The sequence below is a fragment of the Pavona decussata genome, unplaced genomic scaffold (genome assembly GCF_977016875.1).
Source record: "Pavona decussata unplaced genomic scaffold, jaPavDecu1.1 SCAFFOLD_429, whole genome shotgun sequence".
NCBI lineage: Eukaryota > Metazoa > Cnidaria > Anthozoa > Scleractinia > Agariciidae > Pavona > Pavona decussata.
Window position 1 is genome coordinate 42,671 of NW_028145786.1, and position 24,104 is coordinate 66,774.

At 38.5% G+C, this 24,104-nt stretch overlaps 2 protein-coding genes and 1 pseudogene across 2 annotated transcripts in view; all 3 read left to right on the forward strand.

Annotated features, from left to right (window-relative positions):
* Window positions 1-24,104, forward strand: part of LOC146450731 (uncharacterized) — a 61,001-nt gene that overhangs the window by 35,501 nt on the left and 1,396 nt on the right. The window lies entirely within an intron of this gene.
* LOC146450733 (uncharacterized) lies at window positions 245-24,047 on the forward strand. Its single transcript, XM_085100042.1, has 18 exons — window positions 245-539; window positions 2,143-2,505; window positions 5,165-5,407; window positions 10,017-10,292; window positions 10,799-11,044; window positions 12,718-12,984; window positions 13,806-14,087; window positions 14,937-15,248; window positions 16,593-16,880; window positions 18,919-18,948; window positions 19,383-19,516; window positions 20,557-20,827; window positions 21,676-21,786; window positions 22,030-22,067; window positions 22,162-22,284; window positions 22,657-22,727; window positions 23,000-23,040; window positions 23,568-24,047. The coding sequence occupies exons 1-18, from the start codon at window positions 458-460 to the stop codon at window positions 23,666-23,668; spliced, it is 3,279 nt and encodes a 1,092-aa protein (XP_084956168.1). The 5' UTR covers window positions 245-457; the 3' UTR covers window positions 23,669-24,047.
* Window positions 8,035-9,551, forward strand: LOC146450734 (uncharacterized; annotated as a pseudogene).

A 24,104-nucleotide genomic window follows, 5' to 3' on the forward strand; every position in this document is an offset into this window, starting at 1 on the left:
TATGTAGGGCTGATGCATTCTAACGTCAACAGAGTAGTGGAAACTATTCAATATAATGACCGAACGCCTAATAGCTAGTGGTTTATTCTTATAATATCAACCAATTCTAGAACATAAACTTATATTATAGCAGTACACCAGGAACATTTTCGTAGACAGTGTTCATCACAAGGTTAACTGAGGTCAAACACAACTCCGCCAGCATTTCCATTATTATTGTCTTTCAAAAGTCTGTCAATTTGGATATGCAAATGAAGGTCGGATAAAATATGGACGCCAATGTTCACGCCAGCGTGATATCACTTGAAGCTCGAACTTCCGTTTCATGAAGTCACGTGCAATTAGAGTTCGAAAGTGCCACGGCGAGCATTTTAACTCCTTCTTAATTTTGGTAAATATATCGTGGTGGCATTCATTCACGAAGACCTAACGACGCTCTGCCTACAACTGTGGTAAGATGCATTTTGGGAAGCAACTTGGAATCGCTTCAGTCTGCGGTTTCACCATTGCAATGTTGCTATTTCCGCATCCGCAGGCAGGTATGTTTGCTTACATTTTCTTCGTCGATGTTTGTTAATTCATAGTCGATTTGATAAAAGAGGATTTCAGGAGTGGTCTTGTAACATGCAAGTTGCATTTGATCCGCTTAAACGTCGATTAACTGTACATGTTCTTTGCTGCCGCTTACTATGCCGAGTAGTATACCAGTAATGTTCCCAGTAAATTGAGCTGAAGATTGGGTAAACCTAAAGCCAATGACCTTCAAGTTAGGGATAAATGTCATCCATTCAATTTGTACTGGGCTTTTGAAAAATGACGCTTAGAGGTTGCGTCTGGATGTAAAAATGTGTTTTATAAGGAAGACACAACACAGTTGACAAGTAAGCATAGTTCACGACAAAATAGTAGGCCAATGAAACCGTTTCTCTTTTTTGTAATTCCCAACCAAGGATAAATACATGTTGGTATTTAATCAAGTCTTTAAACACAAATAAATGGAAATGAACGGATTGACAAGGAATTTTAGTGACTTTCACTTCAATTTGAGGAAACTTGAACTGCCAACAATCAACAAAATGAATGTCTACCTCTTAGTCAGGTTCAAGGTTTCAGACACGTCTCAGTTTCAGCAAGGGGAGAAGCATTAATGATGACAATTCTTAACAAATGAGAACTTCTTGTTGTTATGAGTGCACCAGCGTGTTTGGCTCTTTATTTAACTTGAAGATTCCCTTCAACCGAAGAAATTCATCTTTTTGTTCGTTTTACGTTTTACGTTTGAATATACGTTTGCTTTATCAATGAGTTGACTGGAAGGTCAATATCAGTTAGGATTTTTGGTCACGCAAACTTATTTTATCACTTCAGATAACGCAATCATTCCGATAGTGATACAATAAGAATAAGCTGTGCTATTTCATCCGCTGTCACTGTAGGCTCGTCTGTAGTGTAGTGGTTATCACGTCTGACTTGAACGCAGGAGACCGGAGTTCGAACTGATTCTCGCCGGTGAAACACATTTTCGCATAGTACGTCATATCTTGCTTTTACACGTTGATTCCCTGTACATTCCACCCCTCTCACTTCAAGCAGTTGTCTACATTGTCGTTCACCCAAAATGGACGTCATAATTCCCTTTACACCCCACCCCTCTGACCTCCCCTCACGCAATTGTCTATATTGTTGTTTACCCAATATTGACACCATAATTCCCTTTACACCCCACCCCTCCAACCTCTCTTCAAGCAGTTGACTAATTGTCGTTCCCCAAAATGGACACCACCATTTCCTTTACACCCCAACCCTCTAACGTCCCCCATTAGGAACTAGATTGATTTTGAGGTCATGAAAACAGATTTTACCAGATGTTCTCCTCCGAAGAGCAAGAAAATCTGGGTACAAGATTAAGGAAGATATTTGTTTAATTCAGCGGCTCAGTGCATAGCTAGTATTTTGAATCAAATAAATAGAGATAATTTATTATTTTTTTCATGTATCTGTTGTAGTAATGTTTCTGATTTCATTGTGAACTTTTTTTTTTTAACCCACTTCGTTCTCGGTGTTTGGAAATCGCACGATGCACTGTCCCTTGTGGTTTGATATATTACTTTAAGCCTTTATTTATTTTTCTTTCATTTGCAGCATCTCAGATAAGTTTCATATCCCCTTATGGAGGCACAACTGTGAAAGGAATTGTTGGCTCTTCTGTGCAATTTAATTGGAGCTTTTCTGGAGATGTTTTGGTTTTTAAATGGGGACTAACAGCAGGAGTTGGTGCATCTGTATTGAATGAAGAACTCTGTTCCATAACCAAGTTTGGGACAGTATCAGTGAGATCCCTACCAGGATATACCGGGAGAGTGTCTGGAAGCTTGAGTGGTGACAAGGCCATGTTTACTCTCAGTAAACTGGAAGCAAGTGATACCAGATTTTATGGGTGCCAGATAAGTCCAACAGATCCTGGTGTCACGGCAAAATTTGACAATGTTAAACTAAATGTTGAAGGTGAGTAAGTACTCTTACTAGTGATAAATACACTGTAGATTAAATTTTCAACGATAAGTATCTTTGTAAACAAGCACAAGTCAGGGGCGTAGCCAGGATTTCTAGGAGGGGGGGTTCCAAATTGGCTCCAACGAAAACAGTTGGTCTAAAATCCTTACATTACGTACGTACAAGACTTTGGCGTTTACGCTATTGGTTGCCGTTGAGCGAACGTGTTTATCACTCCCTCGATATTTATGTCTCGGTGGTAATTGATGTTCATCAATGCCGGCCCAGACTCTCGCTAGCTTGACATGGTCGACCTCAGGTATGTTTTTAACCATCTTAATGTACTGAATGAGCGCTCACATTCAGCTGACGTTATCGGCAACGTGCACAAAATGCGGATCAAGGTGTAGATGTTAGGAAAGAACTCTCGATCGCATGCTGCGAGTGTCTGAACTGCACTGGTGGCGAGGTCGGCATCCTCAGTGCTGCACCACTTTCTCTTCCATCCCAGGAGCTCAACATCAACGGCATGAGGAGAAGGAAGGTAGTTCTCATAAACCTCCAGCGCTGCTTCAATGTCAGAATTTCTGTCTCCGACGGCTACCAGCTCAGGAAGAAGATTAAAGAGGCTGCACAAGACAGCATCATTGGTAGGAAAACCACCAGCTCGAGCTACACCAATGGATCGTCTACTAATTTCGCGGGCATTTCTGCTGTGCACACAAGTGCATCTTGTTACACAGGAATCCCAACTCTGCTCATGTCTCCGAAAATGCAAGTGAAACGCAATTATACAATGAACTGTGTAAAACTCGCGTTTTGATTGGTCTAGAGGAGTGTGTGATTAGAGTTTTTACAGTAACTGTCCAAATTCCCGCGCCCTGATTGGCTCTTAGCTATTGTCTATAAGAGTACAGACAATAAAAATGACGTCAGATGCTTTCTCAACGAAAAAAATAGCCAATTCTGCTCGTACTTTTTCCATGTTATTGTAAAAAAATGGAATCTATTTGTTAAATAGATACCACAATGACGTTCACTGTACTTGTTGTAAGGATAGAAAAAAACGAAGAATTTCAGGAATTGAGAGTCCATTACACTTGCTGGGATAAAATCACTGTTAAAAACAGGAGAAGGGGGGTTCCTTGACGCGAAAGGGGGGGGGGGGGGTTCTGGAACCCCTGGAACCCTCCCCTGGCTACGCCCCTGCAAGTGTTTCATTGGGTTTCCACCTGCAAGACGACAGATTGTCACAATTGTTTTTTTTATTTTGTACCGTCTTCATTGGAATTTGTTGTAAATACTATTGGTGTCAACATTTTAAGTAAAGTATTGTAAGCATAATCAACCAAGTAAGTATCTAGTATTGTAATATTTTATTTTGTGTTCTGTAAGGCAATAAAATTATTAAAAAAAAACAATTGTTTTTTATTTTTATTATATTATTATTATTATTATTATTATTATTGTTATTATTTTCTTTTTATTATTATTATTATTATTATTATTATTATTATTATTATTATTATTATTATTATTATTATTATTATTATTATTATGTTTTTGTGGTTGTCGGAAACCCACAGAAATACAGAGGGCGGATTTGAGGAATTACTTCCCTTAGGAAATAAAAACACATGTACTTATAATTGAAGAGCTGATGAATCTAAAAAGCCTATGCGGATTTTTTAGTACGCCAAATTTGCCACCTATCGGTGACATTAAAGTATTTCTGTGGTGAAATCAGCCCTCCAGCAAACAAACTATTGTTAAGGACATAATCATTAAAGGACTTATTGCATTTTTCTTGAAATTGGGCACAATTTAAAATTTGGCCTAAAATGCACACTCAAACACATGTACTGGACATGATTGTATAATTATCTTTCTAGGGTCTTTTTGCACAAGTAGGATAATTTTTTTGTTCAACAGAAATGGGTAATTCTAGAAACTATCAACATTTGACCCCATTCCCTTTGCCTTCTGAATTCAAAAAAATTCTAAGCAAACCCTCCCCATATTTTCTCTCCAACCCTTAAGGAATGTTCTCTTTGACCTCCTAACTTGTAACACTTCAAAAGAACGGGAATTTTATAAGTTTTTCCCCTCCAACAAACAAATCTACCCAGAAAGTGCCCCTCGTGAAAAGTAAGTCCCTAGTATCGTTTCGTTTCGAACTCTTCTATTGAGAGCCGAATTGTATTTCATCGGTATTGGTATTGCTGAAAGGAAATGTTTTTGGCACAAATTACAACTGTACATGTAGTTTGGCTTCAAGAAGACGATTATTTTTTGGACATTTGCCAATAGGTTTAGAATACATTGAATGCTTTAGATTTTTACAAAATGGTATTTTCTCCACTGCATCTATATTACAGAAGGGTCGCAGAAGGATTCCAAGTCCAAGCCTGAAGAAAGATTTATTCACAGTTGGTAGGAACAAGCACTGGACAACTTCTGAAGAATTTTAATTGAAACAAAAACTTTTATGCCCTGAGCGGAATTTGAACCCACTTCCCGCCGAGACTTGTCGGGTGTGATCACCACTATACTACCAGGACAACATTGACTAGCTTAAACGTAACACCAGTTTCTTTCTCTTTCGAACATAGTAAAATTGGTATTTACAATTGTCACCGTGTTATTCTAATTTCGTGTTTTGACTTTGCAGCTCCACCAAAAATGATTCACATTTCTCCTAATCAAACAGTGAATGAAGGAGACAATGTGAAACTCAACTGTACAGCTGATGGGAATCCATCTCCAATTATCTCCTGGACAAAACTTTCTGATAACAGTGTGGTAACCATGCCCTTAACAGGAATAAGGAGACAAGACGAAGGAGGTTACAGATGTACTGCTAATAACGGCATCGGAGAATCAGTCAGTAGTGATGTTTTCATTACCGTACAGTGTGAGTATTAAAAGATCCATTCAATTCAGCTATTTTTAGCCATTCCTTTATTGATTGCTGGGTAGCTAGGTGAACCAACCAATCAAAGGAGTAAAACAAGCTTCAATGAAGCGATTCAGTCGAGTGGATAATTTGCCGGAGATGTGGAAGAAACACAGCCTGAAGTCGGCTAAAGCAAATCATTCGTATACGAGCGAAAGAAAATTCTGGTCAGTTAGTAGACAATAGGTACATGTCAGCTTAGTTTATCGAGTTTTTGTCGATTTTAAACTAGATCAGTTCGTAATGGTCAAATAGACACGACATGAGTAACAGTAGAAAACTGAATGTCTTCTATGGTTTTCACGCATCCCAATCCTTATCCTGTACTCGTCCCAAAGCTCTTCCTCTTTCTTCAAACGCATCGCATGAATCCACATTAACTGCCGTGGGTAAATTAAAACCACAATCAGAAGGACGTCTCAGGAAACAGACTTCCGTTTTCATGACATCTGAAAAAAGGTTTATAAGTGAAATTCGCATATTCCAAGGACTACACTGGGGGTCTCCCTCTCTGTCCCCTTATTTTCTGTTCCTTATATAGATGGAGAGTAAGTCTTGTACCCCTGCAGACTGCAATTATCAATAACTACCACTGCGGTTCTGTAGTTCTGGCCCAAGTTTTTCAAAGAACGGACAACTTTATCCAGCGGATAAGTCGCCATCCAGCGAATAAAATGTATCGCTGGATAGCGATCAACCCGTTGGAAAACTATGGGAAAACGTGATTAGTCTGAATTGAATTAGATTTTTGTTTTTAGCGAATGTAACTTAGCGTTTCTGTCTTGTTATTAATTTTTTAACACAACCCCACAAGCAACAGCTTTAAGTTTGACCGTGTTTAAATAAAAGGCATTGTATTGTATTGTTTTGTATTGTATTGTATTGTATTGTATTGTATTGTATTGTATTGTATTGCATTGCATTGCATTGTATTGTATTGTATTGTATTGTATTGTATTGTATTGATAGAGTTATGTGTTCTTTAGTAACCGGGACTAGGTAAGTTAAAAAAAAAAAAAAAACTGATTACAAGCTCTGTTGAATTATGTCACTTCCGACACGAACATGTAGGTGCGGTAAATGTTGCTCTGATGTCAAACACAAAAAAGCTAATACGCCAGCACACCTACTTACTGAAACACTGGTTAACTTCAGGAAATAAGCGAATTTTTGAAGCACCCTTTATTTGAGCAACGTAATGCGTGTTGGGGAAATAATCTTCACTGGAGCATTTCCCTACATGTACAAAAATTCACAAAACCGCCAAACAGCTTTGAACTCCCGCAAGAAATATCTAGTGCATCTGATCATATGCACATGCGAATTTGCGCGTTGTAAGTGAGGAAATTATTGTTGTTGTTGTCATCATCATCATCATCATCATCATCATCATCATCATCACCATTATTATTATTATCGTTATTGCTATTATCATGTGCAGTTAATAAACGCATGGATGCTAAAATAGAACCACATACGGCGCGCAGGGTAACCTATGCGATCTGACGGAACTATAAAAAGAAAACTGCTGAGTTAAAAAAAAATAGCAATTAAATATAAAATTCTTATAGACAATCCTAAGCTCTCCAATGCTAAACCTATATTGAGCTCCTATGCTATTCCCTCAGGGAAGGTCAAGTGACGGTAGCTTTGAGAGTTCTCACTATTTTGAGAGAACTCCAGATGGTAGTTTTCTGCATCCTTATTATTATTATTATTACTATTATTATTATTATTATTATTATTATTATTATTATTATTATTATTATTATTATTATTATTTATTATTATAATTTGTTTTGTTATAAAAATAATTAATAGTAACTTTATTAAAAGATTCCAAGGAAATTGTTATTTACAAGTTAAAAGTAGAAAACAGAGCTACTAAGACCTATTTACAGCTATTGTCGATTAAAAAAAGAGACTATTTTCAAGCACAATATTTTTTGAAGAAAAAAGGAAAAAAAAGGAAAAAAAAACAAATCTCTATGGTAATAGCTGTTGCCTGGAAATCGATGAGAAAATTAACTTTGATCATATGTTGAAATGATGATGTAGTATGGAGGAGATCGAAGTTTATCTTGTATACGAGATTGTAACCTCAAAACTTCCACCCTAAGTCCAGAAAAACTGCCGCGAGCCTCCTTATCGAGTGTCGCGGGAGATTTTAAAGTTTATACCTGTCCATTTGTCGGTATATTGTCAGAAATAAAATAACTTTTTGTTCCACTAGTTATTCAGCTAGTGTGGTATATACTACCTCAGAGTGGTTGAAAGTGACGGATGTTTACCTCCACTTCGGTAAATAATTGTTAACTATTACTATTACTATTGTTATTTTTATTGTTATCGGTATTACCACTGATGCCAACAACCACATAGTTCAATTCTGGCCATTTTTTGGCATGCTTGTTTTCAGTAACTGAAATTGTGCAGTCAATGATTGGATGACGTTTTCGGCCAGTGGGTCTGGGGGGAGGGGGGGGGGGGTTAGAACTGTAGATCTCTGCTTCCGAAGGCTTCTTGGCTTGTGGTTATGGGCCTGTGGATCTCTGGCAAAGGTGTTTTAAAACAATGGAGACAACATGGACTTCCAAGAAACGCCAGCAAGGGCGTTGTTGTTACCAGCCAAAAGTAGGCGGTTTCTCTGAGCTTTTTTGGAGGTAAAATATTTGCGTCTCTTCATGCGTATAGACAGAACAGTCAACCCTACTGTGAATGAATGCCTTTAGGACCTCATCGAGTCTTTAATTGTGTGTATACGTGTGTTGGGGGAGAGGGGGGGGGGGGGGGCATACAAGAGGTCAGCAGTGTTTCCTAGACGAACATTTCTTCTCATACCGACTGAATTATAAGGTAATTTGGCCACCGTGGAGAGCTGACCTTTCGAGCATTACCCCTTTGCTTGCTCTATATTCGTTTCCACTCTTCTGTCGACGCAGCACCACAGTTTCTTCGTTTTTAAACTGTACCCCTTGTCTAGGCACAGGCTCTTTCCTGGGTTAACACCTGCTCAAATTGCGGACCTCTTAGATTTCGTATTGAGATCTACATACTTTCAGTATAATGTATCGATTTACGAACAACGAGAAGGCGCAGCAATGGGGAGCCCGGTTTCCACGATTATTGCTAATCGCTACATGGAGATCTAGATCATGGAAACCTAAGATCTGGAAGCGCTATGTGCACGATACGATACCTTCACCATCTTGGACTGAGACAGAGTTGACAGCTGTCAACAACACCGTAACAGTCAACAACCGACCATCCGTTTCACTATGAAACCGAAAATGAAGGCAAAATCGCCTTTCTCGACCTGTCAGTTTCAAAAGAACCAGACGGCCGCGGCCTTACCACTAGCGTTCACAGCAAGCCAACTCACACTGATCAATACTTAGCGTATGATTCACACCACCCTCAATCAGTAAAACGCGGTATTGTGAAGTGTCTGTACGAAACGTCTCTTGACCACACCTTCAGTAAATCTCTGAGGGGAAGAAGCATCTGTTTATCTGTATTGGTCTCTAACGGATATCTCTCCTCCTTTGTGCAGAAGGTCACTAAGGCAAGAACAGCCACCAGGAAAGAGGCCGTGACAGAGTTCAAATCCACCGCCGTTTTACCCTACGTACAGGGAGAATCGGAGCCTCTTCGCCGCTGCCAAAGAACTGAAAAAGGCATTCGCACCGTCTTCAGATTTGAAACAACGACTAGGTCAAATTTAGTGCGACCTAAGGACACCATCAATCCGGCTAAATTAGATGGCGTGCTTCATACGATTCCCTGCGAATGCGGTAAAGTCTACATCGAAGAACCAGGGAAATATATGCATGAGAGAATCAAAGAGCAGGACATTGATAAACGACTCGCCCGTGCCCAGACCTCCGCCTGCGAGACCGGCCATTATCCGCTTTGAAACGAGGTAAAGTTTATTGATCGCGACTCTCATTGGTACACCCGTAGGGTAGGACTTCACCCTAACAACATCAACATAGATAGCGGAAGTGAAATTCCCGAGGGGGTGAATGCCCACAATCAAGAAACACGACAGGAGAGTGGTGCAACAACGTACCGCTTAGGGAGCAACTTACTGGAAAAGTGAGGATCAAAATGCACCAATCACAGCCGACCATCGTAACATAAATGGCACCGCGTAACCAGTCGACCTCATCGCCTGATGAAGACTAGCAGTAAGCAGTCGAAACGTCGATTTTTTTGAGATTTATATCTCAAACTGACTACATCGTGAGACAAACGATAAAACAATTAATGTTGTAAAACTTATTTCATTTCAATTGCAGTATTTTATACTAGTTTATACGAATCCTTGGCGTCCTGAGCTTCCTGTATGCATGGGGTTCATGGATTTCTTCAGTTCGTTAATTTTCGTTGGGCGTAATCTTCATTCAAATACATGCCTTTCTATTCATGTTTTTGTGAAACGTTTGCCGTGTCACTTGCATCACTCACGTTTTATGGTTCTGCCTTCCTTCTAATTCAAAGACTTGAAATAATAATCCAGTTATGATATTCCAGTGCATCATAATCGTGGAGTTAATTCCCACAGACAAACCTAAAGGCGTCACTATCTCCACAAATGCAACTCGAAATACTGCTAAACAAGGACAGAATGTGGCTCTAACCTGTGATGTGTCAGAAGCCAAACCAGCCGTATCAGAGTACAGGTTTTACCTCAATGGTAGTATCCTTACTCCAGTAACAAACGGAAACACGTTTATCATCCAAGATGTAAAAAGATCTCAACACTTTGGTAAATACAAGTGTGTGGCTCACAACGATGCTGGAGATGGACAGAGTGATCAAGTTGTTCTCAATATAACTGGTAAGTCACTGTTAAGGGATTTCCAAACATATTGAAAGGACTTCAATTGGCCGGAATGCGATAATACTATTCTATCTTAGCCTTGTAAACAAATATTGGACAAATACAGAATCTTGGCTCTATTTAAACATAAAAACTTAGTATATCCTCCAAAAAAGTGCAATCTTGCTCTTTCATTTTGGGTTGGCTCATTACCCCCATTCTTTTTCCGTTAAAAGGTTTGGCGTCTTTATGGTGCAGTCATGTGAGTACCTAGACAAGTATCCTTAAGGTTTTACACAATTAGGCAGATTAGAAATCGATCATTAAATGTGACCAAACTTGTAGGAATAAAATAGTCAGGGAGTTAGAACTTATACAGACAATTTGTGTACCTCACGAAACTTTTTAACCGACAGAAAATAGTTTTATAAAACTTCATTACGTTTATGGTATTTGTAGCTATGCTTGATGATTAACAGCCTTTCGGTACTTTTTAATCGTTGTTATTAATACTTAAATTTCAGTTCCAGTAGAGATTCAGTGGGTAACAGGAAACTTAACAGTTAACGAAACAAATCCCATCAACTTAAGATGTGACACCACTGGTTACCCTTCACCAGTTGTCACGTGGAAAAAAGTCGGAGGGCAAACATATCAAGGAAGCCTGATTCACATTGGAAGCAGTACAAAGGTGAACAGTGGGATGTATGTCTGTGAAGCAGATAATGGTGAAGGAAAAGTAGAAATGAAAACGTTCGTCACGGTGCAATGTAAGTAAAATGGAATTCAAAAGACAAGTGTCATTTCATGTCATTCCACTGCCACTCCGAAATAAACTGCAAGCCATGTGTGCAGTCTGCAGTTGCAACTAATTGCGCATGCTCTATGTGATTGTAGAACATCTGAATCAGTAAATTAGAAATTTGATACTTTTGCAGACACATTATCTTTATTTAATTCACAGTTCTGTTTGGCGGTAACGGTACTTTCATCTAACTCAGTTGTTTCTGATTAATCGGCTCCCACTTGATTTAAATCGAACCCGAAGCTTTTGTTGTAATACAACAGTTTTCTTTTGGACGTCACCAATTTTTGGCCAAGGTGGCACAAAATTCAGCATTTTGCAGGGATGCCTCAGTGGTGACAGCACTTGACTCCCGTTCGGGTCGGGGCGGAATGTAAATTGTTTTCATTAATTTTATTTAGACACTGTCCCCTGTAAATTGGCTCAATGACTCAAAATTGTCATGTTAAGGTTTTGTTCAATGGCGCAATCATTGTAACACGATGTCAGATATCAACTTAAAGCTTGCATTTAACTTATTTTTTTATTTTTTATTTTTTTGGCTTCTAACAGTCGCTCAAGATGTAATTTTAATGATCACATTTTATGCTTGTAAATGTGCTATATAACATTTATTAATAAAATCTAATAAGTAAGAGATAAATACCGAGAACGGAGGTATTAATCCATATACATGGATGTATATGGATTAATACCGACGTTCGAGATATTTATCTGACTTATTTCATGAAATTATTCCTTTGTTCAAGGGGACAAACGCCGGCTAATTAGTACCGTCACACTTAGGTGAGAAACGGAGAACAATAGAAGCAACCTGATGTGTGCGTTTCTCGCAGTACTGCTAATGTAAATGAGGGATTTATCTGTATAAATCCCTCGTTTCAGTTAGTTTAATATTCATGAAGGATGTAAGTTAAAAAAAGGATGTTGAATAGCAAAAGAAAATGTGTGATTCATGAAATAACAGCTGTTTGTGTGAAAGTTGCTTTTATTATGATCCTCAAACTTGACTTGATCCTCCGCAACCTTTTATATCACTTTCCTTAATCGTTTACTACTTTAGGGACATTGCACGCCTTTGTAAGCATCATTGTATCGATATCAAGCTTCAGAGGGTACCTATTTTAAATCGTATCACGTAAAGATGTCTTTTTATATGAGATGTTTATGAGACTTGCGATTTTATATGGCGTTGAGTAACATCACGATATTTCCAGGTGGTTTTATTCACTGTAGCTAGAAAGAGAAATCAGTACTGGATGTCTGCCACCAAATTTTCCTTTACCTTAGGTATAAACTTAGGGCTTGCATTTGATGGACTCCATAATGGCTCTAAACATTGCGCAAGATATAACTTCAATGGTGAAACAATGCTTTTTCAATAAACATGTACTTGCCAAGAGCAATTACTAACATCCGATCAAAGCTGTTGATGTGATATTATTATTAGTATGATTGTCGAACCCCACCATCGTCCACATCAGTAAGCCTCTATCTTTTTTAAAGTGAAGACGTTAGCGTTATTTCCAGATGATTATTGTGTAAACTTAATCAGATATGACTTAATTTTAACAGTTAAATTACACGTAAGTTCATCCTTTCTTAGCTTATCATTACAATAAGTACTTTGATCAATAGACCAAGCTACCATAACAAGTACCAAGGCCTCAGAAACCCAGTCTTGGATTGGACAGACAGTTCGGTTTGAGTGTGTGGCAGATGGTGTTCCTTTGCCAACCATCACCTGGAAAACACCGGACGGGAGTGAAATAAAGAAAGATCGAACGACGCACAACATAGAGAATTTCCTGATGGAAAATGACCAAGATTTTGGAAATTATACCTGCGAGGCTGAAAATGGCGTCGGTGTTATGGCTACAAGCACAATAAAAGTGAACCAAATAAGTAAGTAGCTCTTACATTGATTTCGTCTTAAGTTTCGCGTCTTTAGAGCCGCGCATGGACTAGCGGGAGTGCTATTGTTTCCTAAGAAAGAAAATCTTATCCCGTGCTGTTTCCGTGCAAACAGGATTATGTATGCTACCGGGGAACCGTAAGGGAAAACGTAGCAAAAATGCAGGGTGGAAGGGAGGGAGGTGGGTTAATTAGTCTGCGATTTACTAGCATCTTACATGTATCAAGGGGGAGTTCTAGTTAATAACTTTATGAGTGAAGACCAGATACCAGCGCTGATGAGTCAATTGGTTTGAACACAGACTTTATCATGAGTAGTGCAGGCAGCATACTGTAATGCGGCCTGCTTCTCCCATCAACGATATTCAAGGATTTATGACGTGCATCAGGATACTCAAAAAAAAAAAAAACTCTTAGTGCTGAATAATCGACCCTTTACTAAAATAAAGATGATGGAAACGATTGGTTAATCCCATGACAAATTGAGTAAAGTAGTCTTAGCCTTTAGTTGAAGTTGAAGAACGAAATAATAAGAGAAATCACTCATAATCTGATATTATTTTCTGGATGTACTTGTTTTGTGCGCTTGTGTGTCATACTTCTGATTCGATATGAGTGCATTTTGAATTTTGCGCATTTGGTAAGCCTTCTTGCTCATTTTTGTTAATTTTTTTTTTCCGTCAGTGATAGTTACTTTGTAACAGCAGTTTCGTTTTGAGCATGTTCATGTTTTTGCTTTTCTTCCTTTTACTGAATAAAGGCAAATGCCATGAATACAGCTGCCATGATTGATTCGTTTTCAACTATTACAGAGGCACCAGGCTCACCGAGCATCATAGTGGAGATTGAAGCTACTTCACTGACAGTAAGATGGACTGCACCAGATTATGATGGAGGGAGTCCTATCACAGGATACCAAGCGGTCATACTACAGAGTGGAAAAGTGATAGAGAATAAAACCCTTGGCGCTGGTGTACGAATGTCTTCTTTCGTTAGCCTAAAGAGAAGCACAAACTATACCTTCAGAGTCTCTGCCAGGAATAAGGTGTTTGAGGGAGATGCTAGTGAACTGAAAGTCAAGACAGAGTATGAAGGTTAGTATATATCCGAAAAGGCGTTAACGTCAGTCATTGGTAGTGAGAGTTGAGATTTTTAATTTGCCGCGTCTTGATTTATATTTGTCCTTCTGACGCTAGTTTATCGTCTTTGTACAACTTAAAACATACTCATTGTTATATCACTGCTTGCGTTTCAAATGTTCTCAACAAATTCCAAATAAATGTAAAACGTTATCACAAGAAAATGAGGGCGTCCATTCCGCACTATAACAAGCTTAAGTTGTCGTAAATTTAGCAAATACGGTCACACTCTTCTCCCCAGACATGTATAACAGTAACGTTGACCTTGTTTGAACAAAAGTAATAGTCAGAAAAAATAGGATTATAAATGTAAAGCGTAAGCTTTTCTCTATTTGAACAAAAAAAGCTTTGAAACGAGGGCATTTAGCAATTGTTGTGTTGATACGGTAAAGTAGTAAAACTCTTAAACTAAAGAAGGTTTGTTATACAACTATTTTGTAAACGATCGCTCCTAGGAGGAAAAGGTTTCTCTCACGAGATAACAGTGCCAGCGCATTTTCCAAATTTAGTCAAACTCGGCATGTCCCCAAAACTTCATTCCGTCCTGTTGTTTTCCAGTATATACAGAGACTGTATAAACAACATTCTTGTGGCAAGTGATTTTCTAAATCACGTGAACTAGATATAATAAGTGGTACTCGTATTCAGTCTCGCACTCGTAGTCAAAATTCTCCTTCAAATGCATCATTTGGCAGCAGATTATTTGAACTTGCATGCGCACAAGAGATTTTAATGGAGTGTCATGGTTGAGACATTTGCCGTCCTGTATCGATTTATTTATTTATTTATTTATTTATTTATTAGGACCTCCAGCTAACGTAGAAATGATAGACTTGCCTACAGAAACGGAGAAGACTGAAGTAACCTTGACGTGGAATGAGCCACGGGACAATGGAGCACCTATTACGAAGTACACTGTGTACCAACGAAATGGTATTGATGGTTTACCCCGAGGTTGGATCAAAATAAAAGAAAAAACAAATCTGTTGGATCGTAAATTCGTTGTTCAGAAGCTGGAGAAAGACAAGGTGTACGAATTTGCGGTGACGGCTACAAACAAGCATGGCGAGAGTTTGATAACAGAGAAGAGCATGACGAAAATTAAGGTTTTGGGAGGTAAATACTGTAGAATTTGCTGTTGGTAAATTGTAGAAATCTTAATCTTAGCGTATGCGCTGTTGGTCAAATTAAAAACCTATTCAATTCATCTCATGAATGAGAGACGATAGCAGTCATGTACACGACTTACGAACCAACAAAAAATTTTGAAGAGGATTCCAGCCCATAACCTTGATACCCCAGTTAGTAGAGCAGCTAAAACTTTAGTTTTAGTTAGTTAAACTTTACTTAATCGAACAGTTAGAGAAAATCAGTTTTCCATTAATGTTCACAACTAATTGCGCTGTACCCCTAACCATGGTATTTGATACAACCCAAGAAATCTGATGGCAAACAGAGTGGCTTTTTTTTTTGTTTATTTATTATTTTAATTACGAGGGAAAACCTCCTTTAATCTGCGCCCGACGTCTTCCTGTCTATACTTCAACACTTCGCCTTATTATTACATGCGCTAATATAGTCGGGTAGAATCGGTTAGTGTAAGAAGAAGATGGAGTCGCTCTCTGGATGTTCAATCCGATACAACATTGGGTGTGGCTGGACAGGCCAATACGGGAGAGGGAGGCCTTACTTCACTGAGTGTAAAAGCCGGATGGCGCAAGCATAAGCACAGACACAAGGGGAATAAAACGAAAAGCAATCACAACTAGCACATTCATTTTCAAGGTGGCGGCTAGGACCGCCGTTCTTAGTTATCGCGCATTGTATGAGAAGTCCTGTCCGAAAAGACAAGTCCCCAATAAAGACAAACTGATAAAAAAAAGCCTTACTCTGAATGATGTCGCTTTAATTGTCGGTTTAACCACTGACGGGTAGCAGTCTTGCAAGATTCAATGAATTAAAAAGAACTTTTTGTAATATTCGATGTACTTTGCTTGACAGTTTAGGATCTTGAATTTCATGATATTTCGCCTCGTCATCCGCTATTTTGGATTCCAATTTTTTGGCGCGAAAAATTTATGAAACTGCGCCTACGTATGTTACTGTACTGCGCTGTACTTGTAAGCCAGCCTTAACGTCTTGCTACTCTCAAGAAAAACAACTGTCTGCCGAGCAGTTATATTTCTGAGCTCTTCCTATCAGAACGTTCTTACTGAACAGCCTAAAAACTCGAAGGTGGTAAGTTTGGTGAATCCTTGCTTCGAAGAATTCGTTGGCTTACTTGTGGGATAGAGTTTCCATATCCACTATTGTCAATAGGTTCACGGCTTTCCATTGTATGTGTAGGTCCTTCATTTGGGAACTTTGCAACATTTTCTGTTAAGAAATAAAAATGAAGTGCCCCTAAAATTCTTAAAAAAAAAAAAATAATTACAATGGTGTCATTTCTTCGTCTTACAGATATCCCAGAACCTGTAGTTATTACAGAGGCTTTAAATGAGGATGCCAAAATAACCCTCAAATGGCAAAAACCGGAAGAAAATGGAGCAGCCATTATACTGTATTCCAAATACCAAAGAATCGCAGGTGAAGAACAGTGGACAAACCGTGAAAACATAACTGATACCAGCGAACGTTCGCACGTGTTTAACGTAAGAAAAGGCGAGAAGTATGAATTTGTGATGACGGCGACCAACAACTACGGTGAAAGCGAGAAGACTAACGTGCAGGAGGTCGAGGTGTTAGCCGGTAAGCATGACTTTTCTTCTTTTGGCGAATCGTCTTACCCTAGGGAACGAAAGAACGGTAGAGGCTTTTTCTTGAATCAACAGCAGTCAGGCGAGAAGTATGAATTTCGGATGACGACGGCAAAAAGGTATGGCAAAGTTTAAGGTTACCCGGTACCTTCAGAGGTGTCTTTAGAGGTGTCTCGCGTCCAAGCGATGTAGCGCGTCCGGTTTAAACTGTAGATACCTGAACCCTTAAACCAAATTAAAGCTTATAGAGCTGGCTATCCAACTAAACCAAGAATTTTGAAATAAAATGAATTGCGGAATTTTTAGCGCTGTTTTTTAGAATAAATTTATTTCACTTGGAGGAGCCACTTCAAAGAGCAAAAACTCAAAAGGAATTTGTTCGTTTGCCTTCAAATTTGGACAATAGCTAGTTTAACATATAAACAACAAAAACGTGTCTGCGAATTTTTTATTTCGAAATATTTTTTCTCCAAGAGCGATTTTCGTATGATAACTCCACATTTTTTAAAACCTATTTCGAAAATGTTCTGCAACTTTTCACTGGAATTGAATATGCCAAAACGCAGACACGTTTTTTTAGCGCTTTGGGTCCGGAAACTGAGGAGCAAATTAAATTAGCGAAAAACAAAATTCGCTTTGACTTGTAGCTTTCGAAAGGTGATTCGGACGCTCGCATTTAGAGGTCGTGAAAAATTCGACAATTCATTTTATTTCAAAATTCATGGTATAGTTTGATAGCCAGCTCTATAAGCTTTACTTTGATATAGGGGTTTGTGTATCTATAGTTTAAACCGGACGCGCTACACTGCTTGGACCCGGGACACCTTTGAAGGTCCCGGGTAACCTTAAAGCAGAAAGACCACATCAATACGGTTGACTTCATGGAAGGTAGGTTACTTAAGAGATGTAAGTGTTTGTTTGCCGTAGGTTTTATAGGAGCTTTTCTTTGAGATTTTTAATTCAGATACTTCAATTTAGGTAAATTGGAGTAAGGGAAGGGATACGAATTTGTAGTGATCGCAAAAATGAAAACCACGAAAGCCTAAAAGATACGTCAAGGAAAAACGAAAGTCACGTTTCTTATTTGGCTACATAATGTAACGTAATGCATAGTTTCCTTGACTTTATTATTGCCTTGAAAAAAAAGGTAGATTTTATTTCGACCAAATAAAAGCTTTTATGTATCCCTCCCGGGTGTCTTCTCCATTAAGTTTTTTCACTGGGGACAGGGGTGAGTTGGTTGTGAGACAATGGCCCAGGTTCTTCGTTTGAACTTTGGATCTTTACCAAAAGAGATCACCGCGATATGATTATCACGAGACTGTCAGGACAATAACCTTTTCGCAAGATCACGAGGCTTTTGGGCAAATGTTCACTCACAGTAAAAATACTTAGCCTCGCTTGCATAGTTAAGCAAAGACCCTTTCTAAGAGGGCGTATCCATTAGCTCGCCTTCTCCGTCTGTAAGCCTTAAACTTCAGATTTCAGGAAAATCAAGCAACCAACCCGCCCCCATCCCCGTTTTCTGCCTGTGTAATTATTATATTTAATTTTCTAGCTTACCTTTTTTTCTGGCCCTCGCTTGTGTAATTATTGTATTTAATTTTCTAGCTTACCTTTTTTTCTGGCCCTCGCCTTAGTTTAAGTTTTTTTACTTTTCGATCAAAAGTGGCCATGAACAATGGCCAAATTTTTATCCCAAAACGAAGTGAGTTTGTTGGTTATGTTATTAAGGTTTTTCTGAAGCGCTCTAGCAAACAAGCTTGGCTGTTGGCAATCAAAATTGATCTCTTTAAATGTTGCTCGCAATATCGCAGAGAGGAAACATAAAACAAAAAACAAAAACAAAAGTGCGATTTCAATTTTGTTATAATCAAAAGGTTGCTGATGAGAAAGAAAACCTCTCTAACTAAAGATTTTTAATCCTTAATGAACACCCTAAGCTAACCATTAAATGTTTGTCTAATGATCCTTTTTATTCCTCCAAAATAAACTTTCTCTAACACGCCACTATCTGAATCTCTTCTCAGCGACTACTAAGCCACCCGAGAATCAAAAAGGTGAGAGGAGCAAAGTTTCTTTTATATTTTGACAACATATAAATCTATTTACTGATCGGTAATACCGTTCAACGGTTAAATAGCAGTTAGTTAGTTAGTTAGTTAGTTAGTTAGTTAGTTAGTTAGTTAGTTAGTTAGTTAAATCCCAGTAGTAGCCACTTTCAAAAAACATGAAATTTCCAAAAAAGCACTATTGTGCTAATTCGGGACGCTATAAATCAGTGAAATAAATATACAAACTGAACATAACATGTTAAAAATCTCGACTAGTGGGAGCAAACCAGTTGGTAATTTACAAAGCGTGGCCTTGTATTTAAAGACGGGGCTACCGTAAAACAAATGTAAAAGACACTTATATGAGTAACATGCACCTTACGAGCAAGCTGGCTAGCATTGCTGCAAAAGAGAAATACAAAAATTGTTCTATCTTCCAGGTTCTTGTGGTATTGTACATGTTGTTTACATCTCTGCTATCATATTGTTGGTGATAGCAATTGTTTTTCTGCTCGCTTTGGACTGGAGGATGCGCCGTCGGCCTTGCCCAAGATGCAGGGATCTTATTGCTATGGTAAGTGATGCAATACAGTGATCCAACGACATCCGCATTGTACACTTGTCAGAAGTTACTACTGCTGTTTATAGTATATAAAAAGTACAGATAACGGTTCGTTTTGTTTTTGCATAAAGTGTAGTTTAAAATCAAGCATGCTGCATGCGTTCGAACAGTTTAGGTCAATACTTCCAGCCAAGCTGTATTACACGAGGTATCGGGTCAATTTTATTCATTTAAGTATTGTAATTTGCTTTTGTTCACTTTCTTATTAAACTTTCAATCGTTTCTAAATTATTGTAGGTTTCGAAGACATTCAAATTGTGAATCAATTGGCTCAATTGTCACCTTGAGCTCAAGCTCAAGTGTCTTAAAGAGCGGCTGCCTTCTTTTAGCCACGCAAAGTAACGTATAACGATATGCAGATATACGTTATGTACGTTTGTAACAACGCACAACTTCGGGCTCAGCTCTTGTTAACCTCCTACCCCGTAGTATTCAAAACACCGAGCCACTTTCTTCTTTCAAAGCTTTAATTAATGCCTACAATTTTTAAATTTTATAGACAGTAGGTTCTTACATGCTTGTTGATATTTTATACTTTTTAAATTATTGCTTGTATCTTTAAATTTATGTCTTGTATTTTTAAATTCTATTCAATTATTACGATATCTTGTATTTTTAATTATTATATTTTTACTCCAGGGCCCTTCGATGCTGAATGGGCCACCCGGGAAAAATTAAGTTTCCCTTAGGCTACCTAACTTCTTTAGTTCCACTTCTAATAAATCTTTCGTCATTGGAACAAATGTTAAAATAATTGAGGCCGCAGAATGTTCAATTTTACTTGGTTTAATACCTCTATCCTTACCCTGACTCATTCCTTAGTGATTAGAATATTAATATTATTCCGTTGCAAGCATGGAATTACCAACCGTTAGCATTTCTGGAATGTACATTTGAGGTCGTTCACCGCCGGAACACATTGAACTTGCTTCTATCTTTATTGTTTATTTCTTTTCATGTTAATAAATATTTTGCTGACCGTTTCCCACTAGAATCCAGTAGCTACGCAGGAAAAAGAGGATACACAACGCTCAAACGGGGAGCGGGTAAATGAGCCACCGACTTACGCAACACCAGTAGTCTCCACCGCTGGAGACTATATGCCACTTCATCCTTCAAGAAGGAGCTGGGAAATCAGTCGGGAGCAAGTAACGGTCATCAAGGTTATTGGCAAAGGAGCATTTTCGCAGGTTGCTCAAGCAACAGTAAGAGACATGCGCGGTAGACAGGAAAACATAACAGTTGCTGTGAAAATGCTGAAAGGTGGGTTTTAATTAAAAAATGAAATGTGTAATTTCATTACCTTGTCATGACAAAAATTTAATAAAGGGCGCCGGACTTGAAATCCGGAGGTCCCGGGTTCAAGTCCTGCCTCGGCCACGCTTGTAAATAGCCAGCTGGTTTGCCTCCTGCCAGTTGGGATTTTTAACATGTTATGTTAGATTTGATTATTATTTGTTTCCCGCTATTTCTGAGTGGAATGCCTGTAACTAGCTTTGGGTAGCTAAGTGCATTTCCACTATGAACAAAGCATTTACATTTTTTTTTACATTTTACATAAAGAAATAATGATGGAATAAGGGATGAAGAATATTTCAAAAAGGCTACTGAATGTTATATTTGTAATAAACCTTTTACGCCGAATGATATTAGTTGTCATGTTAGCATCACCTAAAGCCCTCACAAATAGGAGTCGCATTGCTAGTTTGGAATTTTCGATTGATGAGGTTACATCTGGTCGCCAAGATGTACTCGCATATCGACGGAAGTTAAGTGCAAGTACTTTTTAACCATTCTAATAGAGCTTTCTGCGATCGCACGTACCAAGGAACCAACACTATGACCACCTTAATCGTAAGTAAAGTTCGGTGGACTTGAGTCGACTTGAGTGGAAACGTAGGAAAACGTAAGCTATTGTTTATAAAGACACACAAGTCCTGGCGAAACTGATTAAATACTGTTGAACATGATGGGGCATTTTTCAATACAGCATTCTTTGGAGGTTTTCTGCACTCTTACAATTTCATGGTGTGTGGATAATGGAGAGGCTTTTATGAGAACGTTTTCATTACAACTTCCATGGAAATGGTTGCCTTTTTCCTTCCCTGCAGAAGATGCTCCTGATTCAGACAGAAAGGACTTACTCTCAGAACTTGAATTGATGAAAAAGCTGAAACCTCATCCACACGTGATCAAGCTCATTGGATGTGTCACGCAGAATGGTAAATGAACACTGCGACATTAACTTACTCAGGTTTAGAAAATGTATTCGTTATCGTCATAGTATTGTCGTACACGATAATACTACCCCATTCGTTAAACAAAGAAATTACTGAACAGAGCTGCAGTTTGGCAGTATTTTGAGCGTAGCAGCGATCTACGATATTTTTGGTTAAGCACTGATTTGAAAACGTTTCATTTATTGTGATGAGTAACTCTAAAATAAGTAAAGTTACAATATTCAGCGGGTATTCCTCATTGGTGTAGTGGTTATGGTGCCAGGGTTGGAAGGATACACTATTCTGATTTCTTCGATCCGAACATTTTTTTAAAGTAATTTCCACCGACACTGCACGCAGATACATCGTTTCTTTTAGATAATCCATCGGGACTTAGCGGCGAGAAATATTCTTGTTGGAGAGGGAGAGGTGTGTAAGGTTACAGATTTTGGGATGGCAAGGAATGCAAACCAGGATGACATTTACACCAGAAAGAGTCGGGTAAGAGTACAAATAAGATTGAGATTGAAATGTTCAATCCTAACTAGGTCTCAAAGAGCAGAAGGCATTGAGCAAAAATTTACTGAATCTCCGGCATAGAATTGAATGGAGCAGAAATTTTCCAGCTATTGCTTTTGATAATGATTGACCAGCCTCTAGATCTTCTCTTTTTTTGGAAAATTGAAAATACCGGAAATCTTCTGATCTTTTTTCTAGTTCCAGGTTAGCCGGAAAAAGTGCTCAATTTATAGCCGTCAATTGACGAGTAAAGGACAGGGACTTTCATTGATTTAAGAGTTACGGTATGCTGTTTTAAATATATTTGATGTTATGTTGTTCTGATATTTTTATGGTGGTAATTTTTTTTCATAGGGCCGACTGCCTGTAAAGTGGACTGCGTATGAAGCCTTGTTATATGGAACATACACCACCCAAAGTGACGTGTAAGTACTTCAACTGAAACTGAACGATTTTGGCTTTCTGATATAGCGATTGTCTTTGTGACGTGTTGAAATAAAATTCGCCTTTGGCCACACAGCTTTCGTCTTCCTAAGAGAATAGTTTCCATAGCTTCCGCAGGACACAATCTTTTTCAATTGTTTCTTCCTTGCTTGCTTGCTTGCTTCCTTCCTTCCAGTCTAACTTTTTTTTTAAACTTTGTTCAGCCGTTATTGATTGATTGGTTGATTGATTGATTGATTGATCCTTTTTGCAGGTGGAGTTATGGAATTCTTCTTTATGAAATCCTCACTGTCGGTAAGTTTAATGTTACTTTTCATTTATGTTGCTACGATAATACTACACGAGGAAGAAAGAGCTGATTTCAGTGAAATACACAGATTGAGGGCCAACCAGAAACAACGTCAGCACTATTCTCACTGCATAATTAATTAGCTCATAGCATAAATTTAAGTGATCTCTTCGCATTCCCCCATAATGGCGCATGCTGACTGTGGTGGTAATGTTTTGCGCTCCTGGTGTATAAATGTTATCGCTAAACCTGAAATGGGTCACTTCATATGTGTACTCCGGAACGGCAGTCAGCTTCGTGACCTCCCCACCTCCCCTGGTGGCGGTTGACAAGCAAAGATTGATTATATCCTCGTTGCATACCTATTGCCTCATAAGTCGCGGACTCTTCCCATAACCTTATGCGATGAGGTAATGAGTATGTAGTGAGGATATAGTACTGTTATCATTGTGGGAACAAATTAGCAACTGTAGTACAAACAAATTTAACAACGTCAATAGGCATAATTCAAACCTCTCGTTTTGCCCTGTAGGCGGATCTCCATACCCGAATATAAATGCTCGCCATATCGCCAGAAAAATTCAAGAAGGATACAGAATGCCAAAACCAAGACATGTGGATAGCAAACTGTAAGTAAATGAAATGAAGTTGATATTTCTGTAGTTAGGGTTGTTTCTAAGTTTTGATATTGCTTCCTACAGTCTGCTTGTATTCAATACAGGGTGTTGCCTAGCTCATATCAATGGAAAATTCGTAATAGTTGATAAAGCTTTTGGATTTGTTCGTCATCTTTCTTATCGTTCCTTTTCTCGCCATGCTTTCAGCCCATATAACAAAATGACATATCGAACATTCTCTCATTGGCGTCAGTTCTTCGTGCTTTCACCTGTTAATCGATCATCTGGTTGAAGGACGGATCACACCTACTGATCAGTGATCATGTGTATTCACCTAACATAATTCAAAGGATTCCTTCATTGTATCCAGCAGCGTGTGATGTGGGTTAGACAACGAGGATAGGATTTCAACTTTTTTTATCGCGGAGCCTCTATCGTGTTGGAAAGAGAGC